General features: G+C 33.1%; 1 protein-coding gene across 1 annotated transcript in view; it reads left to right on the plus strand.

Moving 5' to 3' along the window:
• The window catches only part of LOC145293794 (uncharacterized), a 77,396-nt gene that overhangs the window by 46,365 nt on the left and 8,203 nt on the right, over positions 1-22,828 (plus strand). Inside the window, exons 6-11 of the mRNA XM_080140349.1 lie at positions 1,533-1,599; positions 4,000-4,071; positions 4,912-5,052; positions 10,300-10,427; positions 12,066-12,089; positions 14,438-14,516. Of these exons, the coding sequence (XP_079996475.1) occupies positions 1,533-1,599; positions 4,000-4,071; positions 4,912-5,052; positions 10,300-10,427; positions 12,066-12,089; positions 14,438-14,516 (511 nt within the window). The remainder of the gene's footprint in view (positions 1-1,532; positions 1,600-3,999; positions 4,072-4,911; positions 5,053-10,299; positions 10,428-12,065; positions 12,090-14,437; positions 14,517-22,828) is intronic.

A 22,828-nucleotide genomic window follows, 5' to 3' on the forward strand; every position in this document is an offset into this window, starting at 1 on the left:
CTGTTGTCTTAATGATGAGTTATTTTTTTAAGATGTTATTCAGAGTTATTTTTAAGCATTTAGTAATTATTCTATATTAACTCGTGTTTGATGAGTTTTTAAACAATTGAAAAGTAGCACACAATGAATCTGTTGGTGGTGGCAGTAGGAAAATAGTAGCGAGTGAAAATTGATGCTGTCTTCTCTTTGAAAATTTTTTTGGGAGAATCTAGGAGGAATAATCAAATATAACAATTATGGAATGAGGATGACTTGATTGCAGAATTTCTAGAAACACTCACGAGTGCCTAAATAATTGGAGTGTGGAACAGATTAACATATAAAGTGGTTGGTTATTTTTTGATTATGTTTGAAGTTTCAACAGAAAAACATGACTGGATTTTATTATATAGATAATAATGGTTTTTAGTTCTCTCCCACTGTAAAAACTTAAACAACAGGGTTGAAAGTGGGATTGAGAAATCAGCAATCCAGAGGAGGGGCATGCTGACCTGCAAAAAGTGCCTGGGCAACCCTGTCAACATTCCCCATTAAAGGCGCCTCAGGCGATTAGCAATAAACTAAACCCTTTCCAAAAAGAGAAGGCAAAGCTTGAGGATGGGGGGAGGGGATCTCCTAGAACTGCACAGCACTAAACTCCCACAGTAAAATCAACAGGGACTGGATTGGATTACAGAAATGGTCTAATCTCTGTTAATTTTGAGGTCTGAGGATAAAAATCCCTAGCCGGATTATTATATAGATAATAAATAAGAATACAGTTATATTCAATTACATATTACATAAAAATTATGCAATCTATTAATAATGGAGATTTGGTATCTATCTGAAGCTGAAACTATACTATTGCTTCTATTGTAGTATATTTTAATGCTCAGTTCATAGGGTGGGGATAGTTTAGTATATGTTCTGTTGTCATAAGACTATCTTCCCAGGTAAGAATTCCACTTTTGGGGCAGGTAGTTCTGTTCTGTTGTCATGGTACCATCTTTCCAGGCATTACTTCCTCCTTTGGGAAAGAGGTAGTGTACATCAACAAGAAATTGTCATAATCAACTGTTAATTAGCAAATTTAATGTATGATATATACTAGCACATAGAATTTGTTTCTCAGACAGAAACTATTAGTATTATTAATGTTATCAAGTGATAGGTTATTGATCATTGTTTGGTCATATTTTGTCAGTTCATCTCAATTTCTCATGTTCACACAGAGTGCATGTCCAAACAAACTAACACTTTTCTCTCTCCCTCTCTCTTTCTTTCATATGACATCATATCTGTTTCATTTATATATTCCCACAGTTTAGTAATCGTAATCTTGTGTTCAGCAAATTGGATTTTCATTTCCTATTATTCTCAACTAACCAATTTATCTACTAGTGGGTTTACTCATCCAATATTTATTATCATTTGTACGTGAAATAAACTTTGGAGAAAAAGAGAAAATAAAACACAATTTTTCTTTGCTTTTATTAAATGATGTTCTCAATCTGTCTAAATAATTTACTGAAATTTTATTTTTTTTACAGACAATTGGTCAAGTGGATAATAAATTCATTGCTTGTATTGTGAAATCACAAGATGGCAAATCTGCAAGTAAGAATTTGAACTGATTATAATTGCAACTGTAAAGTTAGAATATTTGATATTCACATTATCATTTTAGCTGTTACATGTTGGGAGTACAGGCATTCATTATTAATTTGACACTTTTTGGAAAGCAAAAAAATCTTGACCAATGATTGATGTCATTTACAAAGTGTATCTCTTGGAGGATCTTTTGTTGAATACAGCTCACTTGAAGAAAACGTCCTGAACCTCCATAACAGTCTCTGAGTAGGACCTGAACTTTGAGCAGGTATTCTTCACAGCGCTTGTTGAAAGATGCCTGAACATCAGTTTTATTCAGGTCCTCTTTGGTGTTGCAGGCGATTGGTTGGTGTCTTTCTCAATTGCACCCTGCACATAATAATCCATGAATAGGCAATCAGGCAAGTTGAAGGATCAGATGTAGAGGCTGGTTAAGTCATGGAAGTTCTCGGCCATTTCTGGGTTTTCCAGGAACTGATTCTTGCTGCCATGTGTATAGCCTTCCCACTGCCATTTTTTTTATACAGTGCTTGACAACAGGGGACCAATATAACCATCTGAATTGTCTGAATCCCTTTGCAAAATATGATGTGGCGTGATGGTATAGCTTTCACTGGAAACACATCCAAACACATTAAAGTTTGAGGAAATGTGCTCTTGATGATGCATAAGATTTCACGTAGACTGTAGACTAGTCATTTGCTGTTCCTTGCAGCATACAACTGGTTCTGAGAAGAACAAGAGACTTCCTGGCTTCACTGAAAATTTCTTGATTGATGTAACATGGTTGTCTTGGGCTTTGGCAGTGAGTAGTTGGTCTTTGTGACTTTTATATAAGGAGTAGCGAAAATCCTCATTTAACACTTTCTTCATGGTTGCCGACAACACCCAGCTTTATCGTTAAGGTCCTCATTGTCTTGTCTGGATCTCGACACAACTTTTTTTGCAGCTTCTATAGGAATTTTGTTGTGCAGACACAGTCAAAACGCCTGCTATAGTCCTCCCTGCTAGCCATTGCTTCTAACTCTGAAATTCTCCAGCTCACATTGTTAAAAGTATTCAAGGAGTACTGAACTGTAGATTCTGAATTTTTTTAATTTGGCACAAATCATCATGATGCAAGTCACTCTCTTCCAATATTTCAGTCCTTTTTAGGTGTCTTTAGCTCAAAACCACCAAGATTATACATAAATGCATGTTCATTGCATTTTACCACTACTAAAAATTTCAAATGATTCTGAAATGAAAGAATATCAAAAACTTATTAAATTTATCCTGAAAGCTGTATATATTATTTATATGTGTACATCATTCTCTGTTCATACGCCAATCATTCATTTTGGAAAAGAGAGATAAGAAGATCAGTTGTTAACACATAGCAATTATAGTTATTTATAATTTGTCTACATTTATTATTGATGCTCTAAAAAGTAAAGTGGATTACCATAGTCAAAGGCGACCTGAAGGCTCCCTTTTCATTACCTACTACACCAAGGTATTAGAGGGTGCCACTCCTTTCCCAATATTAGTTCACTTATCCTTGATCCTACTCCTAGGAGTATCATTTTTTAAATATTTAGTATGACTCAACCAATGGTTAAACCATGGTCACCTGACATTCTTACCATTATGTCAGATATGGCAATACTGACTAGACATTAAAAGGAGCTAAAAGACATGAAGTAGTCCTGCCAGGCTTGAGGCTGTTTGAGATGCATTGCCATTTTATAGACCATAGGAGTTGTTTTCATGGCTATGACAATTTTAAAACTTCATTAAACAAAACCATTGAATTTCATCAATTCATTAATAACTGTATTGCAAGATTGTCACAGAATCATGAAATATTTTTTGCTTTGTAGAATTAAATATTCATAAAACTAATTGTTAACATTGCTATTGATGTAATTCATTCTATTCATTAAAAATTACAAGCAAAGGTTACCTAAGCAATGTTTTGTTGTCCAACCTTTTCTGACAGCTGTTGGGGCTTTACAATTAATATTCTTAATTGTATTACATCTGACATCCCAATGGATTTTTATACCAAACTTGATCCAATTCTATGCAATAGTTTTGTTGACTAGATAAGTTTTATTATTATTGTTAGTATGTTAATATTTTTATTTCATCTCTGACACATTCGAATTTGGTGCAATGCTATCAAGTAATTTAAAAGAAAGGAGAAAAGAGAAAGTGAACTTCTGAGTCATACTTTTTATATGAATGGTCATGTAGCTAAATCAAGCAATGGTGCCTGGCCCATCATCACATGATCTGGAAGTCAATGTATTAGGAATAAACTAATCTTAATAATAGGTATATAACAATTTTCTAATAATTAAAACTCTATTAGTTTCTATCAAAAATTGTGCTTTAAGTTGATGACTGGCTTTGATATTTCAGTTCCTGATCATCTGCTAATGATTGACCAACATGCTGCCCATGAACGAATAAGACTTGAACAACTCACAGCAGGTAAGCAAAAAGCTTTTTTCTGACATGTTTAATTCTGTTTTGCATTCTGTGTGAATTATAACAAAAACATTTTGACAAAAAAATATAGAAATGTTTTTTACTTTGACCATAAAAACACTTTGGATAAAACAGATTTCAAGAGGGCTCCACTAAAATAGTAATATTTTAAAAACCAAAGTCCTCAAAATACCACCATTTTATTCAGAAATGAATATCCTTTCACATGCATAATTAAATAATAATCTAATTTTTGCAAATAAAGTGATAAAAATCCTAATGATATTAAATGATTATTGGTCCCCCGATTAAGGGAGGGTGGACCTATAAATTCACCTGTGTCCGTTCGTCTGTCTACACTTTTCTCAATAACTATGCCTTGGAATTTTTAAAAATTTTGCACAAACATTAAACATGATATGAGTAAAAAAGTAACAGACATTTTAAATAGGCTTTTGATTGGATGTATCATTGAATCTTCATCTGACAAGAGACTTTTATCTATTAATTCTCTTACAGTTGCTTAAAAATTAATACTCTCAGCCTCTCTAACCATTTACTCTTCATTTATTTTATTTATTCAACGCATAAATGTTGATTCAAAATGTTACATGCAATCTACAATATATTAAAGGGGTTGCTAGTGTCACCATATAGTTATCTGCTTTATGTTATAGATTAGTATGAATAAAAAATATCTCGTAATGCTCCTCTCTACCCTGATCAGTTGTACTACTTACCAGTGAGAATTTATGCAATACAATTTTCATTTTTATTTCGATTATTTTCTTCCTTTTTATTTAATCGTGAAACATGTTATGAGTCAATGTATTTTTATTGTAGATATGTACCAATTGGAGGATGGCAAAGAAAATGAAAAACTTTCTGTGAAATTTTCTCAGATTTGTCCACCTTGGATGATTAACTTGTCTGACAAGGAAATAAGAATTGTCACTTCCTTCTCAGATGAATTTGAAAAAATTGGTAAAGTTATTTCTAAACTCTTTTTATTATTATTAATTCTTCCTTATTTTGAAATTGTAAGTTTAAAATTTTAAAAGATCAAAAGTTAACTCTTGAATTCAAAGATAAAATATTGATTTGTCAGATGAATTGCTATTTAGGTTTATCATACAAAATTTGACAAGATAACTTTATATATTAGAATATGTATGCAGAGATATATAGATGTGTAATATATGTGTGTGTGTGTGTGTGTTTGTTTGTAGTATGTGTATATATAGATAGAGAAAACAACTTAAGAACATTTACATTAGAAATGAAAAAAATATATATATATTGGTATATATCAGTAGGGAATAATTTTCTTTCTTCATTTCTAATCTAAATATTCTCAAGTTGGTTTTGTTTATATATCCTTATATATGTATTATAACACGGTGAAGACTCTGGTCTCTCCCAGTCAAAGGTCATATCCTGGTCAAACAGGACCAATATAACACAGTGAAAATTGTTGCGTTCACCAGTATGTAAGTGTAGTCCTTCAGAACATTCAAGAAAGTTCAATATTGTGGTTTTGGTCCAAACAATGACTGGTTTGATGCATGATTCCTGTATTCTTTACTTCAATAGTGACCTGTAGAAAAAAAAAATATTAAAAAATAGAAAGAATACAAGAAAAAAAAAAACAGTGAACATCTCAAAGTCTCTAGGGAATACACGAGCCACAGGCTGTGTCAACGGGCACTGGGGTGGCCGACCTTCTCTTCCTGCTTGCTCTCTCCTGAAATTGTTAAATAATTTTTTTTTTTTTTTACATAGGCATCACCAATTATCAAGGCCAAGAGGCCACTCAAGGATAAGGGTTAAAGAGTGTACAGTAGACATTGGACAATATAGTAATCATTAGTAATGAAAATTTGGTAAATTTGATAACTTATATAGAACGGCTCATCAGGAACTTAATTACGTTAGATTTGAACACAACCATATTGTAGTCAGCCGGAAAGCAGGAAAACGGAAGACAATTCCACAGGCGTGCAGTTCTAAGAAAGAAGGTTTGTTCATGGAATCTACGTTTAGGTTTAGGCACAGATAAAGAGTGGGGGGAATTATTGATAGTGTGTACAGCTAGACGAGTGTTTTTTGTGAAGGTTTGGCGAGGGGGGACCATAGATTGAAGCTCAGTTGAACACCTTCCATGAAAATAACGATACATCAGAGACAAACTCGCAACATCTCTTCTGTGAGATAGAGGTTGCAAGGAAGAGAAAAGGACATCTCCTACGAGGTTACAAAGTCTATTTTGAACTCTATCAAGGCAGGACAAGTCCTTTCTAGCAGCTCCTGCCCAGATGTGGCAACAATATTCCATCCTTGGATGTACCTGGCTCTTATATAGATAGAGAATAGCATCAGCAGTGAGATATTTACCGGATCGATAGAAAGATCCCACCATTTTTCCAGCGGCCTTGGCAACAGATTTGATGTACGTGTTCCATTTAAGATCAGGAGTAAAGGTCAAGCCCAGAAGCTTGTCAAAACTTGAGGCCTCCTGAAGACGAGAGCCATTCATTTCAATTGATGCCAGATGTGGATCAGAATGTTAATGATGTAAAGAGAGAAGCTTGGTTTTAGATGCATTAAAAGTAACCAGCCACTCCTTTCCCCATTGTACTACGTGCTCAAGATCAGAGGAGAGAGAATTGGAGAGAACTTGGTCGTTTACTGTCTTAGATGTGCTACCATAAATGGTAGTGTCGTCAGCATAAATGTCTACAAATGATGTAAGGATGTGATTTGGAAGATCATTAATGTAGATCAGGAAAAGAATTGGGCCCAAGATGGACCCCTGAGGGACACCGGCATTAATACTGTGAGCTTCTGATTTTTGCCCCTCAACTACTACTCTTATGAACCTATCAGAAAGAAATGATTTAATAATTGAGAAGACATTTCCAGCTATACTATAGCTAGAGATCTTATGAAGTAAATCTTTATGCCATACCCTATCAAAGGCCTTAGATATGTCAAGAGCAATTGCCCTAGAAAGGTGGCCTCCGTCGAGAGATTTGCTAATCCTATGAGATATAACTGTAAGCACATCTGCTGTAGATCTAGCAGAATGGAAACCATATTGAGTGTCACTAAGAAGGTTATTTTTGTTGAGATGGTTGATTACTTCTGTATTTAACACAGATTCCAACAACTTACTCATGACGCACAGGAGACTTATTGGCCTGTACTGAGAGGGGATGAGCGATCACCTGAATTCTTAAATACAGGGCATACTGATGAAATTTTCCAGGGAGATGGGAAACTATTCTCCTTAAGACAACGTTTAAACAGTTTTGTAAGTATGGGCGCTAGTTCTGGTTGAAGTTTTTTGAGTACTATAATTGGAATACCGTCTGGGCCAGTTACTTTACTGGAATCAAGGTTTTTGATTAGCTTGACAACATCACGTACAGATATACGTATATCACATAGTGTGTTTTCTGATACAGGAGGAAATATTGGGGGTTGGCGGCCTTGGTCACAAAGAGTAGAATTAGCTGCAAAGTTCTTGACAAAGAGTTTGACTTTGTCTGATGCTGATGAGATTACCTCAGGTCCATTGATAATAGTTGGGATGGAGCACACGCTTCTGTTCAGGATTCCGGATACAATAGTGTTATTTTACAATTATGAAAAAAAAATGTGCGCAATTTCCTTTTTTTTTCGATAATGCAGCCTGCTTAAACAGTGATTCAAAATGAAACCTTTTTTGACAACCAATTGTCTCCTCTTCTCTCTCTCTATCTTGCAGTCAGTGAGTAGGGAGTGTAGCATGGGTGGAGGGGCATATAGACTCAACTCTCAACTTGAAACTGGGTTCAACTGCCAAAACACGCTTTGCGTACCCTCTTATAGGGAGGTGATGGTGTGGGTTTGAGAGGTCTGGGTTTTTCATTCAGCCAATCCATTTTCATAACGTCAAAATTGGATTCGCCCTGATTGGCTAAATTGGTAAAATCACTTGTGCATATTAATTAATTTTTCAACATAAATTTAATTTTTTCACACAAGTTTCCCACACAGGTGAAACCTTGAATCCAGGGTCATATCCAAGACAGAACAATATTATTCAACACCATGCAACAGTTTCTGTTACAAAACAATATTATTATTAATGTTATTATCAATCTCCTCATTCCTGAAGTTATTTTTGCGTCTTGTGATTTGCGTCACCAACCAAACAATTGTGATCAACAAGACAACCAGTTGTTGCCCGAGATTATATATATTCACATAATAAAAAGCTCTAATTCAACCATTACTGATGTAATTTTCAATCATCACAGGTGGTTGGGTCACAGTATAATGCTGATTTTTCTCCTTTTCTGGTGAGAAGCATTTAACTTTGAAATGCCATAGCGTAAAGAGGTTTTTCGTTTTCTTCTCATCTTTTTTCCTTATTGATCTGCTAATGCATAAAGTTTTATGCAATTTTCATTCCTGATCTTTTAATTTAATATATATATTTGAATTTTAGAATAGGCCCGAATACTAATATGTAAAGCTTTCTTTGTTAATGTATGTGTATATTTACATCTATGTACATGAATGTGTGTGTATATATATATATATATATATATATATATATATATATATATATATATATATACACACACAAAAAAAAAAATTCAAAAATACATGAAAATGAATGAGTAATCAACAATAAAGCAAGGGAAAGATGGTCTTCTTCTGTCAAGAAGTGACAATCACCATATATATATATATATATATATATATATATATATATATATATATATATATAGGCATGACAGAAAAGAATAGACACCCATAGAAACAGTTTATTTCAATAAACATAATTTATAGAACAAAATCAAAAATAAATGTCATAAATTTAATATCTAATCCTTAGTTGACATCCCCTTTGCTGTTTTTGATGCTAGGACCTTTCTAGGCATGGCATTAATCAGTTGACAAATATCATCTTGAGGAATTTCTTACCATATTTGATGCAATAAAGCTAAAAGTTCACACTTAGAAAATGGCTTCCTTTACTTTTTTGCAAAGGTTCCAGTCTAATATGCCCCAAAGGTTTTCATTTGGATTCATATCTGGGAATTGACTCGGCCATGGACGTTTATTAATCACATTTTAGCTCAGCCAATGTTGTATCGTTCTAATAGAGTAACAAGGAGTCCATCTTCTATAAATAAGGAGTGAACTTGGGTTCATTTTACCACTTGAGAATATTGGTAGGAGTCCTTCATGTAATATGGAAACATATTTAGAATTGATGTTTCCTTCACACTGCATCAGGTTTGAGCGACCATCACTCCAAATTGCATGCCATACCAACCAAGAAACCCCTACGTTTCAACGTTAGCTGCAGTCTTTTTAAGTCTTACTGAGGAAGCCTCCATACCCATACCTTTCCACCATCAGGAAATAATGCAAATCGTGACCCATTAAATAAAATGACATTGGTCCAAAAGGTCATAGATCTCTCCACCATCTCACAAGCGCAATCTTTTCTGCACTTAATATTGGCAGGATGAAGAAGAGGTTTTCTTCTCACAGCTCTACCATTGTAGCTCAACTTAAGATACCTGTTAAGAAACCTGATAAATATAAGCAGGATGTACGAAATATGATAAATAAAGAGGACACAAAGCACAGATATAATTACTAAAGCAAAACTATGTTGTCTTAATGCAATAATAAAGAACATGGTAGTGTAAGGACAGACAAATAGAAAGAAATATACAATGAATAACATACCAGAAAACATTACTTATTTTGTTGTTGATGTTCTGAGAGTCTGATGCTGTGATCAAAAAACAGATTTGACTGAAACAGTATAAAAATTGTGAATGCTGTACAAATGAGCAGGTGAGGTAGGTCATGTCTACCTGGTCTGAAGCCCAGCTAGGAAAACACTGAATATCTGGCTTTCTAAATTTGCAATTGGGGGGGATGTGATTTTTTTTTTTTTGCAAAAGTAGAAGAGTGCACTCTTACATTGGTTAGTATAATTCAAGGGAGATAATGTGGATATAGATCAAGGGAGATACCTCTGCTGGATTAACATACTTTTCCTATGTTAAGCATTTTGTCTAAAAGAGATAAGTCTGCGAAAATTCTTTCTGTCTGTTAACAAGTTTTTATTGTTTATAAACCAGTTTTTAAATAGAAAATTGGTTAAGTTTTATGCCAGGAATGTTCACCAGTTTTGAATGATTTATTCTGTCCTGTCAGGTTTGCAACTGAAGATTCACCAAGAAGACAACACAATTGAAATTCACACTGCACCATCATGCATCATGGCACGAGAAGCAAGTGAACGCAAACATAATCGTAACACAGTGGCCAAGGATTTGGTTCTTGTAAGACTTTTTAATTATCATTTTTTTTTTTACTAATGGGTCACTGTTTATCAAGGCTTGGGGGCCACTCAAAGATAAGGATTAAAGAAATTGACATTTGGATAATGATTGCTACCATGAGAGAATTAGAAACAATGGATAAACTGAACAAAAACTTTAGAAAATTAAAGTGATAATTATTTGAGAGAAATTGATTATCCAAGAGGACAGCTCAGAAAATACTTGTTTACATTACACTTGAAGATTGCCATGTTGTAGTCAGCTGAGAGTTGTAGTCGCATCGTATTTTGTTCTACAGATGGGATGTTCTAGGAAAACAATTTCTTGCTGTGAATGATGTACATAGGAGGAAACCAGGAATAGAAGCTCTGTTATGAACTTACCATAAACATAATGATACAGTTAAGAAAGATAAGCAAGATCTCTTCAGTGAAAAAGTAGCTGTAGCTCTAAATTTCAATGGTGATTTTGTACTCTGTCAAGGCAAAAAAGAATGTTCCAAACGGCACCTTCCCAGATGTGGCAACAGTATGCGATCTTAGGACATAATTGACTCTTATACACTCAATAAAGGCAATTTTTTTAGAGAGAATTCTAGTAGAATGTTGTGAAGGAACTTTAGAAAATTAAACTGATATCGTAAAAGCATGAGACTCTGAATTGAAATAAATAAGTGGAGTTTGAAATATGCAGAAGGTTATTGACTGCAACCAAAAATGAGAGAACACATTGTTCATAACATTGTGATTATAACAATAACCAAGATGAGGATACCATGAAAGATGTAAAAAATATATGAAACATTTAATGCTTTTCATTCGGAAGAAGAATCGTTGTTTCAAATGAGTTTCGTTATATAATAATTATGTCGTTATCATTTCTGTCGGTAGACTGGAACAAATCAACATTCCAACTTGCCATTTCTAGAGAAATTGATTCTTTTCTGCAATTTAACCATATTTGGTACACATAAACTATACCTGACTTGCCTACTAAGTTTCAGTCATGTTTAATCATTGTTCAGTGATCAGCAGTTGTAGATATGATGCGCAAACTTGCTAATTATTGACACAATCATTTTTTAACACTGATTTGATTTGGACTGTGATGACCCTTTTCAGTTCAAGAATACTATGGCGATTGTTTTGATAGACATAATCTTTGAGTTAAAAATCTACATGGTTATGGTTTGATCATACCTCCTACTGATGAGATGATCATTAAAGTGCCCCACACAGCATTAAAAAAAAAATAAAACAAAGACTCCTGGCCATTTATGACTGAAAATAGTTAGACAAGTTAGGCATAGACTGAAGTTTAATTGTGTCAAATAATGATTGTGAATTTTATTAACAATTGCAGAGCTGGCATTTTTGAGAGTGTCATCCATTTTGGGGAGGAAGAGAGAGAAGGGATCATCCTGTAGCTTGCTATATCTCGTAACTAGAATAACTTGCTAGCATCTGCTGATTCATCATCCTAATCTAAATCCGATGTTGTTGCATTCCATGTGATAAAGGTTAATTTACAGAGACTTTCTATTGAAAATACATGTTTTCGTTTTTCTGCTGTTTGAATTTAAAAAAAATGATACATTTTTCAGTATTTCATCCTTACTATTTTTTTTATTTTTTTTAGGCTTTGATTAAAGAGGAAATTGAGGTATGTCTATGATTTCATAAAAAAACATTAGTCTTAAATCCTGTTGTTAATGTATTTACTTGAAAACTGACATTGTATTAGCTGGTAATCCTTATGTCTTGGACTCATCACACCGCATGTAGAATATAAGAGTTTCTTCTGGAGACGTTACAAGGATTCTATGGAGTAAAGCATTAACTTGACTGTAGTGCTAGCTAGTTAATGGTTTGCTAAAAAATTGCCATATTTTCTTGCAACTCATTTAAAATTGACCTTAAATAATTCTTTAAAATGTTGCATTAGATTAGTTTTACATGGCAGATTTGCTATTCCATATTAAGGCATAATTTCTAATTGAAGAAAATAGATATTAGATTTTTAAAATGAAATTCTACAATTCTGTTTTTTTGTGTTGTGCCAGCACAAATTTCTAAGGGTTTGACTATTAACAAACTAAAATAAATAAATTGAATACATTCTTAATAGAATTGCTTGTCTATATTTATAACTAGCAAGGTTATCTAGCACTGCCTGGGATCTTAATTTATAAGCAATCTGCTTAATATGAGATGTTTATGTTAAGACAGAATCAAAGTAAAAATATTTTTGTCATTGTGAGATTCAAGTTCTTAACAGCTGCTTTTAAGTAAGGTGTGCTGTTTAGTTACCAGGTCAGTTTTGAATATCACAGGCCTATCTTGCTTAAAATGTTTTCCCATTCCTCCCTGAGAAAGAAAGCAATTATTTCTGTCTTTCCGTTGTCAGCGAAATGCAATGAAAGGAAGGGGAGGGAAAGAGAGAAAGAGCAAGCAAGCGAGCATAAAGGCCAAATGAAGAATTCTTTTCTTTTTCATCAGTGTATATATAAATATTTTTTTTAAAAGTAGTACACAGTGATTTGGGTGGTAGTATCTGATTATGAGAAAATTAGCTCCTCCAACTCCCTTTATGATATTAATTAGTGATCAAAACAAAAACTGTTAATCGGATTAAATATGAAATTCGGTGAAAGTGATTAGAAATGAATTTTTATTTTTAACCAAACAAACCAATATTTGCCCTATCTAACTCATGAAACATTTATTTCTTAATCTTTTATTAATAAAGCTATTAATCACTAAAATAAGAGAAAAGTCTTATATATATATATATATATATATATAAGATGAATATTTAATATTTTTTTATAAAGGAATCACCGCTTATCAAGGCCCAGACGCCACTCGAGGATTAGGGTTAAAGAGTGTGCAATGGTCATTTAGACAATATCATAGTAATCGTTAGAAGTGGAAATTTGATAAATTGGATTACTTAAGGGGAACGGCTCATCAGGAACTTGTTTACATTGGACTTGAAGATGGCCATATTGTAGTCAGCTGGAAAACAGGTAAACGGAAGAGAGTTCCACAGGCGTGCAGTTCTTAGAAAGAAGCTTTGTTCATGGAATTTACGTTTAGGTTTAGGCACAGATAAAAGGTGGGGGAAATTATTGATAGTGGTTACAGCCAAACGAGTGTTTCTTGTGAATGTTTGGTGAGGGGGGAGCCATAAATTGGAGTTCAGACAAACACTTGCCATGAAAATAACAATAAAACAGAGACAGGCTCATGGCATCTCTTCTGTGAGAAAGAGGTTGCAGGGAAGAAAAAAGGGCATCCCCCACTATGCTACGAAGTCTATTCTGAACTCTGTCAAGGCAGGATAAGATCTTTCTAGCAGCTCCTGCCCAGATGTGACAGTAATACTCCATCCTTGGATGTTAGTTAATTATTTAAATAAAGATATGATTCTTTAGTTTATCATTAAATTAACACTAATATGTCCTTATATTCAAAATCCTGATGAACCTCTTTAAATCAGAAAGTTCAGGGCAATACTAACTACAACAAAAAAGTGCTTGAAGAAAAGTACTGAGATTACGATGGTCAACACTTAGTAAACATGATTGCAATGAAGATGAGGAAATTGGTCCAAAACATGTCAATAATGTTGACAGTGTGAATAACTGTTGGCTGGTTATTTTTAATTCTGATGTAAATATGAGTTGGATGAAAAGAGGGCTGACAACTTTTTTTGATTGACAAATTTAAGAATATTATCATAACAAAACTATTAAGTCATCTCAAGACATGGCAGAATTTTAACAAATAAATTTCTTCATTCTTTATTGTAGCTTTTTATAAAAGAAAACCAATTTCAGTCTTGAATAGTTCAAAATTATATTTTCATCTAATTGTTTCAAGAAACAAATTGTTCAACTTCACTGATTTTTTAAGTGTTAAAGATTAAGGATAGGAATCGCTGAAGAATGACCATGTAACCATTATAATTACAGTTTCTCATCTATCTCAATTTTTCTTGCCCTTTAGCTTCTACATGACACACATGGAGCTCACTCAACTCTGCCCAAGACTATTCACAAGCTTTTATGTTCCCAGGCTTGTCATGGTAAGTGGCATGACCTTATTATTAACCTGAAGAAAATTTCTATTCAATATATTAAAATAATGGAGTATTTTGCAAATATCTATTCAAAACTATTCTTCAAAATAAATACTATCATTGTCTGTGATCTTCTAGCTTTTAAATTTGATCAAAGTACCAACCATTTGGTTTTGAATTAAAATATTTGTGCTAGTTTTCAACTTCATTGAAAGACTCAAATTGGTGACTCTTAATGCAAAGCATTATAGTGTCAGAAAAACCAGCAACAAGATTGTATAATTGGACAGTGTAGAAGTTCTGCCATATCCATTTTATAGTTGAGACTTTATCTTCATGTAACTATAGTTTATTCTAATCAATTTACCCCATCCTTTTCTGACCCAGTCAGTAGGGCATCAGAATATGCTAACTGTTCTCCTACAGAGATTAAAAGTCCCTCAATGAGGCCACCCGTTGACCATGGTTGGTGACCTATGATATTTTGGGATGGGATCCTGGTGGTTGAGCAGACTTTGACCTAGGTACAAAGAAGACATGACCCTGCAACACACCACTTTGGCCCTTACCTTGGCTAGACAGGCGGTCGGAGAGGCCCAATCCAATCAATCATCTGGTCACGTCAAGCTCTAATTCAGAAAACAAAATCAACATCTACATAAACACACAAGTATCATAAAAAAAATATTCCAACTAATGAATTAGAAGGCGGTGGCTCTAGGGTCAGTTGGTTTGAAGAAATGGCTATATGACATCATTGTACTTCCCCGACTTTTCTTACTATTTTCTTGGGTAGTGAAACAAGAAGGAAGAACAAGTGCTAATAGACCCCTTTCAAATACGAGTATACCACCCCTTTATCTCTGTCCTATGAGGGCAAATGGATTTACTTTAGTTCCCATTGAATTGGACTCCGCGGTGAGTGGAGAGCAAGGATAATGAAATTAAAAAAAAAAAACATTAATGGCAACAAAATCAACCAAGAAACCTCACACTGAGTATGGTTCAGACACTGAAAATAGGGAAAACTTCCCGAGATTCATTATTCTGGAAGCAGTAGACAACACCCCATTGACAAAACTATCTCCATTTTTAATACAAAGGGTAATTTCTACAAAAATAACACCTAAAGCAATTAAAAATTTACGAAATGGGGCAATCCTAGTGGAGATAGAAAAAAAAAGATATGTTTATGTTCTACTAAAAATGGAAAAATTCCATGACACAAAAAATTAAAACCTATCCCCATGGAAAAGTGAATACATCAAAGGGTGTTATTCAAAACAAAGAACTATCCAGTTGTTCAATGGACAAAATAAAAATGGAATTAAAATTCCAAGGCTTAATTGACATAAAAAGAGTATCCATTATAAATAATTAAAACATTATACTAACAAACACCTACATCATAATCTTTAATACACCAAAAGCCCCAAAAGAGATAAGAATTGCCATTCAATTAAAAAAGTAGAACTATTCATACCAAACCCCCTATAAATTTGGGCACTATAAGGATGTATGTTACAACCGACCAGCATGTGGTAAATGTGCTAAAAAAAACCCTGACCAGAACGCAAATGAATGCACAAACAGATACAAATGTGCAAACTGTGGGAGAACCACTCTGCCTATGCAAGGATCTGCGATATATGGAAAAAAGAAAAGGAAATTATAACGCAACAAAAGCAAGACATTCCATTCCCTGAAGCGAGGAAAATTGTAGATAAATATATGGGACACAAAACAATAACCCTCTGCTCACTTTATATACCACCAATATAGATGAAATAGAACTAAGCAATCTAATCCAACAACTACCAAAATCTTTTTATTATTTGGTAACTTTAATAGCCATAACGAACTATGGGGCAGTGAAAAAAACAAGAAAAGAGGCTAAAAATCATTGAAAAAATAATCAACCAAAACAAGTTATGTTTACTCAATAACAAAGACAACATGTACCTTCATCCAGCAACAGGAACACTATCAGCAATAGACCTAATTATGTGTCCCAACCATAAACATGGACTATAGCCGGAGAATATATGATGATACATGCGGAAGTGATCATTTCCCAATTATACTAGAAAACGAGTACCCCAGATTAGAGGACACTGGATTATGCAAAAGCAAATTGGGAAAAATTTCAAAATGCATGCCAACATAGATTAATACCTGAAGCAAACACTAACTCAGAACATATTATCTATTTCAGTAATATGCTACTTTCTATTGCAGAAGAGAACATACCAAAAAGTTCTACGTCCCCAAAATACAGGAAAACATTGCAAACAAACTAGCAGAACAATTTTCAATAAATTCATCATGAAAAAAACAAACTAAAAAAAATTTCAAGTTATAAAACAAAACAAAGCAAAGAAAAAAATTAACTTCAAATCAAAAAATGAAGAAAAGTACAACCAACCATTTAACTAAAAGAAGGGTCCTGGATATGACCTTAAACTATATCCAGTGGTGAGGCCCCAGCTTGTGGGCTTTGGGGAGTGTGGAGCAACCCTTTAATTACCATTGCTCCCAGGTCAACTCTGACCCGGAGTGGTAGTACCTGTTAGGGTCCCAACTATGGGTTAAATAGAAACCGACGTGAAAACAACAAATATATTCTATTAAAAAAAAATTTTCTTCAAAATCTTTGGATTCGGCATTAAATAACCCGAAAAGGATTGATATGCCATAAAACAAAAACAACCAACCAACCAACCAACCAATTAAAAGAAGCAATACACAAATCTCATGAGTTGGCTCTGATGAAATCCATTGTCAATTTCTTAAAAAACTACCAAAACCATCTCTGGACTACCTACTACAAATATATAATGAAATATATAGTATCCAAAAAAACTGGAAGCAAGCTATAGCAATCACAATACCCAAATCAAAAAAAAGATCATACAGATCCAATAAACTACGAACCCATTGCCCTTACTAGCTGTCTTTGCAAGACATTTGAAAGAATGGTTAATGAAAGATTAACTTGGTTGTTAGAAAACAAAAACCTGATTATAGAGCATCAGGAAAATAAGAAATAAGAAGCATCAACCACTTAATAAGACTTGAAACATGTATAAGGGAGGTATTTGCCAAAAAATAGCAATTTTTTTCGATCTCGAAAAAGCATGATACTCCTTGGAAGGACGACATCAAAAGAAACCTACATGAATTTGGACTTAAAGACAGAATGCCAGAATTTATCAGCAACTTTTTAAATGATAGACTCTTTCAAGTACAAATGAACAACATGCTTTCAGTCCAAAAAGAACAAGAAATCGGTGTCCCCCAAGGAAGCATCTTTCAATGTAAAAATAAATAATATCATAAAAAACAGACACCCAGAAATCGATTATGCTCTATATGTAGACAACCTGCTCATATACTATCAATCAAAATATATACCAACAGCCGAACACAAACTCCAACTCTGCCTAAATAAGATAAATAAATATGCTATAAAAAATGAATCCAAATTTTCAGAAGAGAAAACAAAATGCATACATTTCTGTAAACGACAAAAGTTCATCACAGCCCCACCTTGAAACTGGACAATAAAAATATCCCAGTCATTGACCAACACAAATACTTGAACATCATATATGATAGGAAATTGACACTCATACCACACATAAAATACTTAAACAAAATACCACAAGACCATGCAATTAATCAAAGTGTTACACACAGACTGGCATACCGATAAAGCTACATTATTAAAACTACTGATTTTTAATTAGATCCAAACTTGACTATGGATGTTACATATATGGAGCAACCAGAAAATCATATGTGAAAGAATTGGATATGATACATCACTAAGGATTGAGATTGGCCTTGGAATCCTTCAGAACCTCTCCAGTGGAGAGCTTGCATGTGGAGACTAACGAAACACCACTGACCCTAAAAAAACAAAAACTAGCTCTACAATATTACTTAAAGCTCGCATCATGTCCATCAAACCCTGTATATCAATATGTTTTCCATCCACAATATACACACCTCTTCAACAAAAAAGAAAATATGATCAACCCCTACAATATTGTATAAAGAACCTCCTCACAGAAACCCAAATAGACACAACAAAATTACATGAATTCATCAACTCGGAAACTTCACCTTGGATGGTTGAACAACCATCCATAAGATTAATATTGAGTAAATATTCTAAAACAAAAACCCTTCCATGAAAAACTGTTTAACATCCAAAATCAATATAAACAATACTCACAAATCTACACAGATGGATCAAAGGATGGAGACAGGGTAGGATGTGCAGTCATAAAAATATAAAATTAAAGAAAAGACCCCTGTGTTTAGTGCCGAGGTGTCTGCCATTGACGGTGCTAGATATAATAACAACTGATAACCATAAAAATATCTCATCCTTACAGATTCTCTATCGGTACTCATATCACTGAAAGAAAAAAAATGACAAATCCCTTTATTACAAATCTTCTAAATAAAATAAACACCATAATAATGAATAAATACATCATCTTCCACTGGATTCCAAGCCATATCAGCATCTACACAAGCGAAAAAATGGGTAAAGCAGCAAAAAAGACACTTCAACAAAACGATACAACAGGAAAAATCCCTTATCTCTATATAAATAAAATGAACTCATTTTTTCCCGTGTGAGTTTGACCTTAATAGGATTAAAAATCCCGACATTACATTCAAATGTAATGTCCCCACACTTCAGCACAAGATCTGAGGTGTGCTATAGGCCTACTACCCTTATAGTTCCTTGATATTCGTAAATTTCTATATTTATTCCTGTGAGAGTTCACTGCCACAATCGGTTAGAATCAATGAAAGTTGTAAAATCTTTTCTCTCTATTCGATTCATGCTCCGCCTGCGACCACTTAACACCACTGCGGATACGTCCACAGGGGAATATACGAGGAACACCGGTTTGAGTGCTTAGTTGCTTAAAAAATATGGATTGGCATTTTTCCGTCGGGTGAAACGCGACTTTACATTCCAGTTATTCTGTGGGTTACTTGTGCCATTTTATAAATTTATTCTTCTTTTTTCCCTTTTTTTCCTCATTTTATATTTTTTCTCTTTTTGTAGGGGGGGTGGGGGTTGCGATTCGAAGGATTACTTAAACGAAACGAACTAACATTGGGTTCCAGTTTTTACAAGAAACTTTAACAGTCAGCCGGCAGCGTTCTTCAAATCTTGCACCAATTAGTCGCTTTAATATTTTATTTACTGTCTTTATACTTCTACCTTTGCACTGATTTCATACGTGATACTAGGGGGGGGGAGAGCTGACTTCCTATTTTCGGATTAGTTACTTATTCATTATTTATTTCTATACATTGCATTTCTGAGAGTTTCATTAGCACAATTACTACTACGCTATCGATATTGGAATGAGACGACATTCAAATTGATTAACAGCGACAACAAAGAAAACAATGCAAAAAAGAAACCAAAACAAACCAACATTAAAAAAAATTAAAAAATACGGTCATTTTTCTGGTTTTATTTATTCATTTTTTTTCTTTTTCATTGAAACAAAGAAAAATAAATAAATAAAATCTAATAAACATATTTTCATTATACACGGTAAGTTTTATTTTTTTGAATTTTGTTTTTCGATTTAAATAAAAACAAAAATATTAGATTTAAATAAACATATTTGCATTTTACGCTGTGACTTTTTTGGGGTTTTTCTTTTTTTTCCCTTTTTTTCCTTTGATATTCTTTCACATTCGTTTTGTTTTTATTCCTTTCAATTTTACGCATCATATATTAGCTAAACCAGGGCGGGGGGCATTTATAAATATAAAAGCTAAAATGTGTGTGTGTGTGGGGGAGGTGTTCCTTCACCCTAAATTCGGCCTCCTCCTGCTACTACGACAATGATGTCATGTTTGACCTAGAAAACGTTGACGTTAGTTTCAACCACCTGCAAGTGTTTTTAAAGGGTTAATTTTATCCGTTCTCAATTGTGTGTCTCTTTGGCGTAGAGGTAACGTGTCAGGCATTTTTTTTTCTGCCTTAGCCTCGATGTTTCGGGTTTGAGCCTGTCTTCCTACCTAAACCTTTTTTTTTCTTTTTACATTTGTTTGTGGTTTTGCTTTGTTTTGGTTTTTCCAATTTTTTACAACAGCGTGTTTTTTTTAATAATATTAAAACAGCCCCCCCCCTCCTACATACACACCTCCAAACACCCGGGCAATGCCAAGTACCCCCCCCCCGCTAGTACAGACCTAAAACCCAAAATAAATACATATATATATATATATATATATATATATATATATATATATATATATATATATATATATATGAGCAAACAGTTAATAAAATATGTTAAAAAACACTTTGAAATGAGTTAAAAACATATTTAATCTGAAAAGGAAACACTAGATAAATGGATAGTCCTTAATCCGCAGAGTTTCGAAGAAATACTCTCCTTCTCATCAGAGGGTAGGAATTAGCAAAATGCGGGATCGGATTTTGCATGCAGAAGTATTTGATGAAACATCAAGTAAGTCAAAGATCTTACTTGAAAACAAAATAAGTTAAGCAGAGGGAATATGGTAAAGAAAAAGGTGATTACACATGAATGGATAGTCTGGTGGAAAATAAAAAATCCAGTGACGGTAAAATCCAAATGTAAAACTTCAAGAAAGTTAAAAGAATTTCCATTTGTACAAGTAAAATCCAAAGACATCCCGTAATTGGAAGAAGATGGTCCATAATAATCCAAAGGCAGAAATCCATGGAATAATTCCCAAACATGTGTACAAGGAAAAAAAAAATAATATTAATAAAAGAAAAATAAGATGTGCTTTTCACTCTACTTCCGAGACATAACTATAAATAAAAGAGATCTAGGAAGAAAAAGGAGAGAGAGAAAAAAAAAAAAGGAGAGAGAGAAAAAAATTAAATGATAAAGTTAGATATAAAATAAAGGGAAACAAAAGTCAAAACGACCCAGACAGGAAATGTTAAAGGCGCGAAAATATATATAGGGCAAAATAATATAGGTCAACTGAAATGTACAGATTATCACTTAAAAAAATATCAGCAAGAGTTATTAAACGACACTAAAAGGAAAATAAAAAATAAAAATAAAAAAATATAAAAGAGGAAAATAAAAATAAATAAATAAATATATAATAAATAAATAAATAGAAAATAAAGAATAAATAAAAAAATAAAATATAATAAAAAATAAAATATAATATATAATATAAAATAAAATAAGAAAAGAATAAAGATAAAAAATAAAAATTATTTAAGGGGAGAAGATGGCCGTTATCTGCAATTTCAGGAAAAAAAAAGAAGTAAGTAAATTCATATAGTAAAATTTAAGTAAATATACATACAAGATATGAAAGTGTGGGTAGATTGATATATTAGATAGATAGGAAAGTTTAAAGAGTAAAACAGAAAATGCAGATAAAAAACGGCCATGCAAAGAAGAGATAAAGAATTAAAATAACGGATTATTAAATTATAAAATATTAAGAAGTATGTCGAAAAACGAAAAAGTTAAAAAAAATTTTTTTTATATCTATATAAAAGGTAAAAGTAATAACTATGTAATTTCAAAATTGCTATAATTAAATTTGGACTTATGTTTACAGAAAGAGATCAGTTCATTTTTAGAATTTATTATATTGTTACTTTGAGGGGAAGTAATTATAGTTATATCTTCGGTTGTACAGAGGCGACATGACTTAGAGCCTGGAGTATAAGACTTAATTTTTTTTATAATAGTCCATTTGATTGAGAAGGGAGTATTGTTAGAGTTAAGTTTTTTTAATTAAAGTGGTTAGAGAAGTTCCTTGGTTATGATTAGAATTATGGTTGTTAAAAGAAGAAATGTGGTTTGATATTCTTTTCTTAATTAATGTTGAAGTAGCGCCGATATATGTATGTACTTTATTAAAAGCTTGAGGTCTGGTATTAATATTAATTTGCTGATTTGTATTAGTTAAATAGTTTGAATTTTGTTCATAGTGTTCAACAAATGGTGGGACAATGTCTGTATGAGAACTATTTTGGAGGGGATAATGAGTGTTGTTAGTGTTAGGATGGCTGTTAGGAGAAATATTGTTATTCTCATTAATATTATGATTATTATTATTATTATTATCATCATTATTACTAGTTGTATGATTGTAAATGAAAGGGCTGCTCGAATGGTGTATTGGATTAGTAACTATATCAGATGGAGGATGGGAAGAAGAATAACTTGAAGATGAAATATTAGTGTCTGTTATGGGAGGATTGTGTGGGAGCTCAGTAATAGTGCAAGAATATATAACATCTTTAT

Source organism: Euprymna scolopes, chromosome 15, assembly GCF_053919585.1.
Source record: "Euprymna scolopes isolate OS-2025 chromosome 15, ASM5391958v1, whole genome shotgun sequence".
Classification (NCBI taxonomy): domain Eukaryota; kingdom Metazoa; phylum Mollusca; class Cephalopoda; order Sepiida; family Sepiolidae; genus Euprymna; species Euprymna scolopes.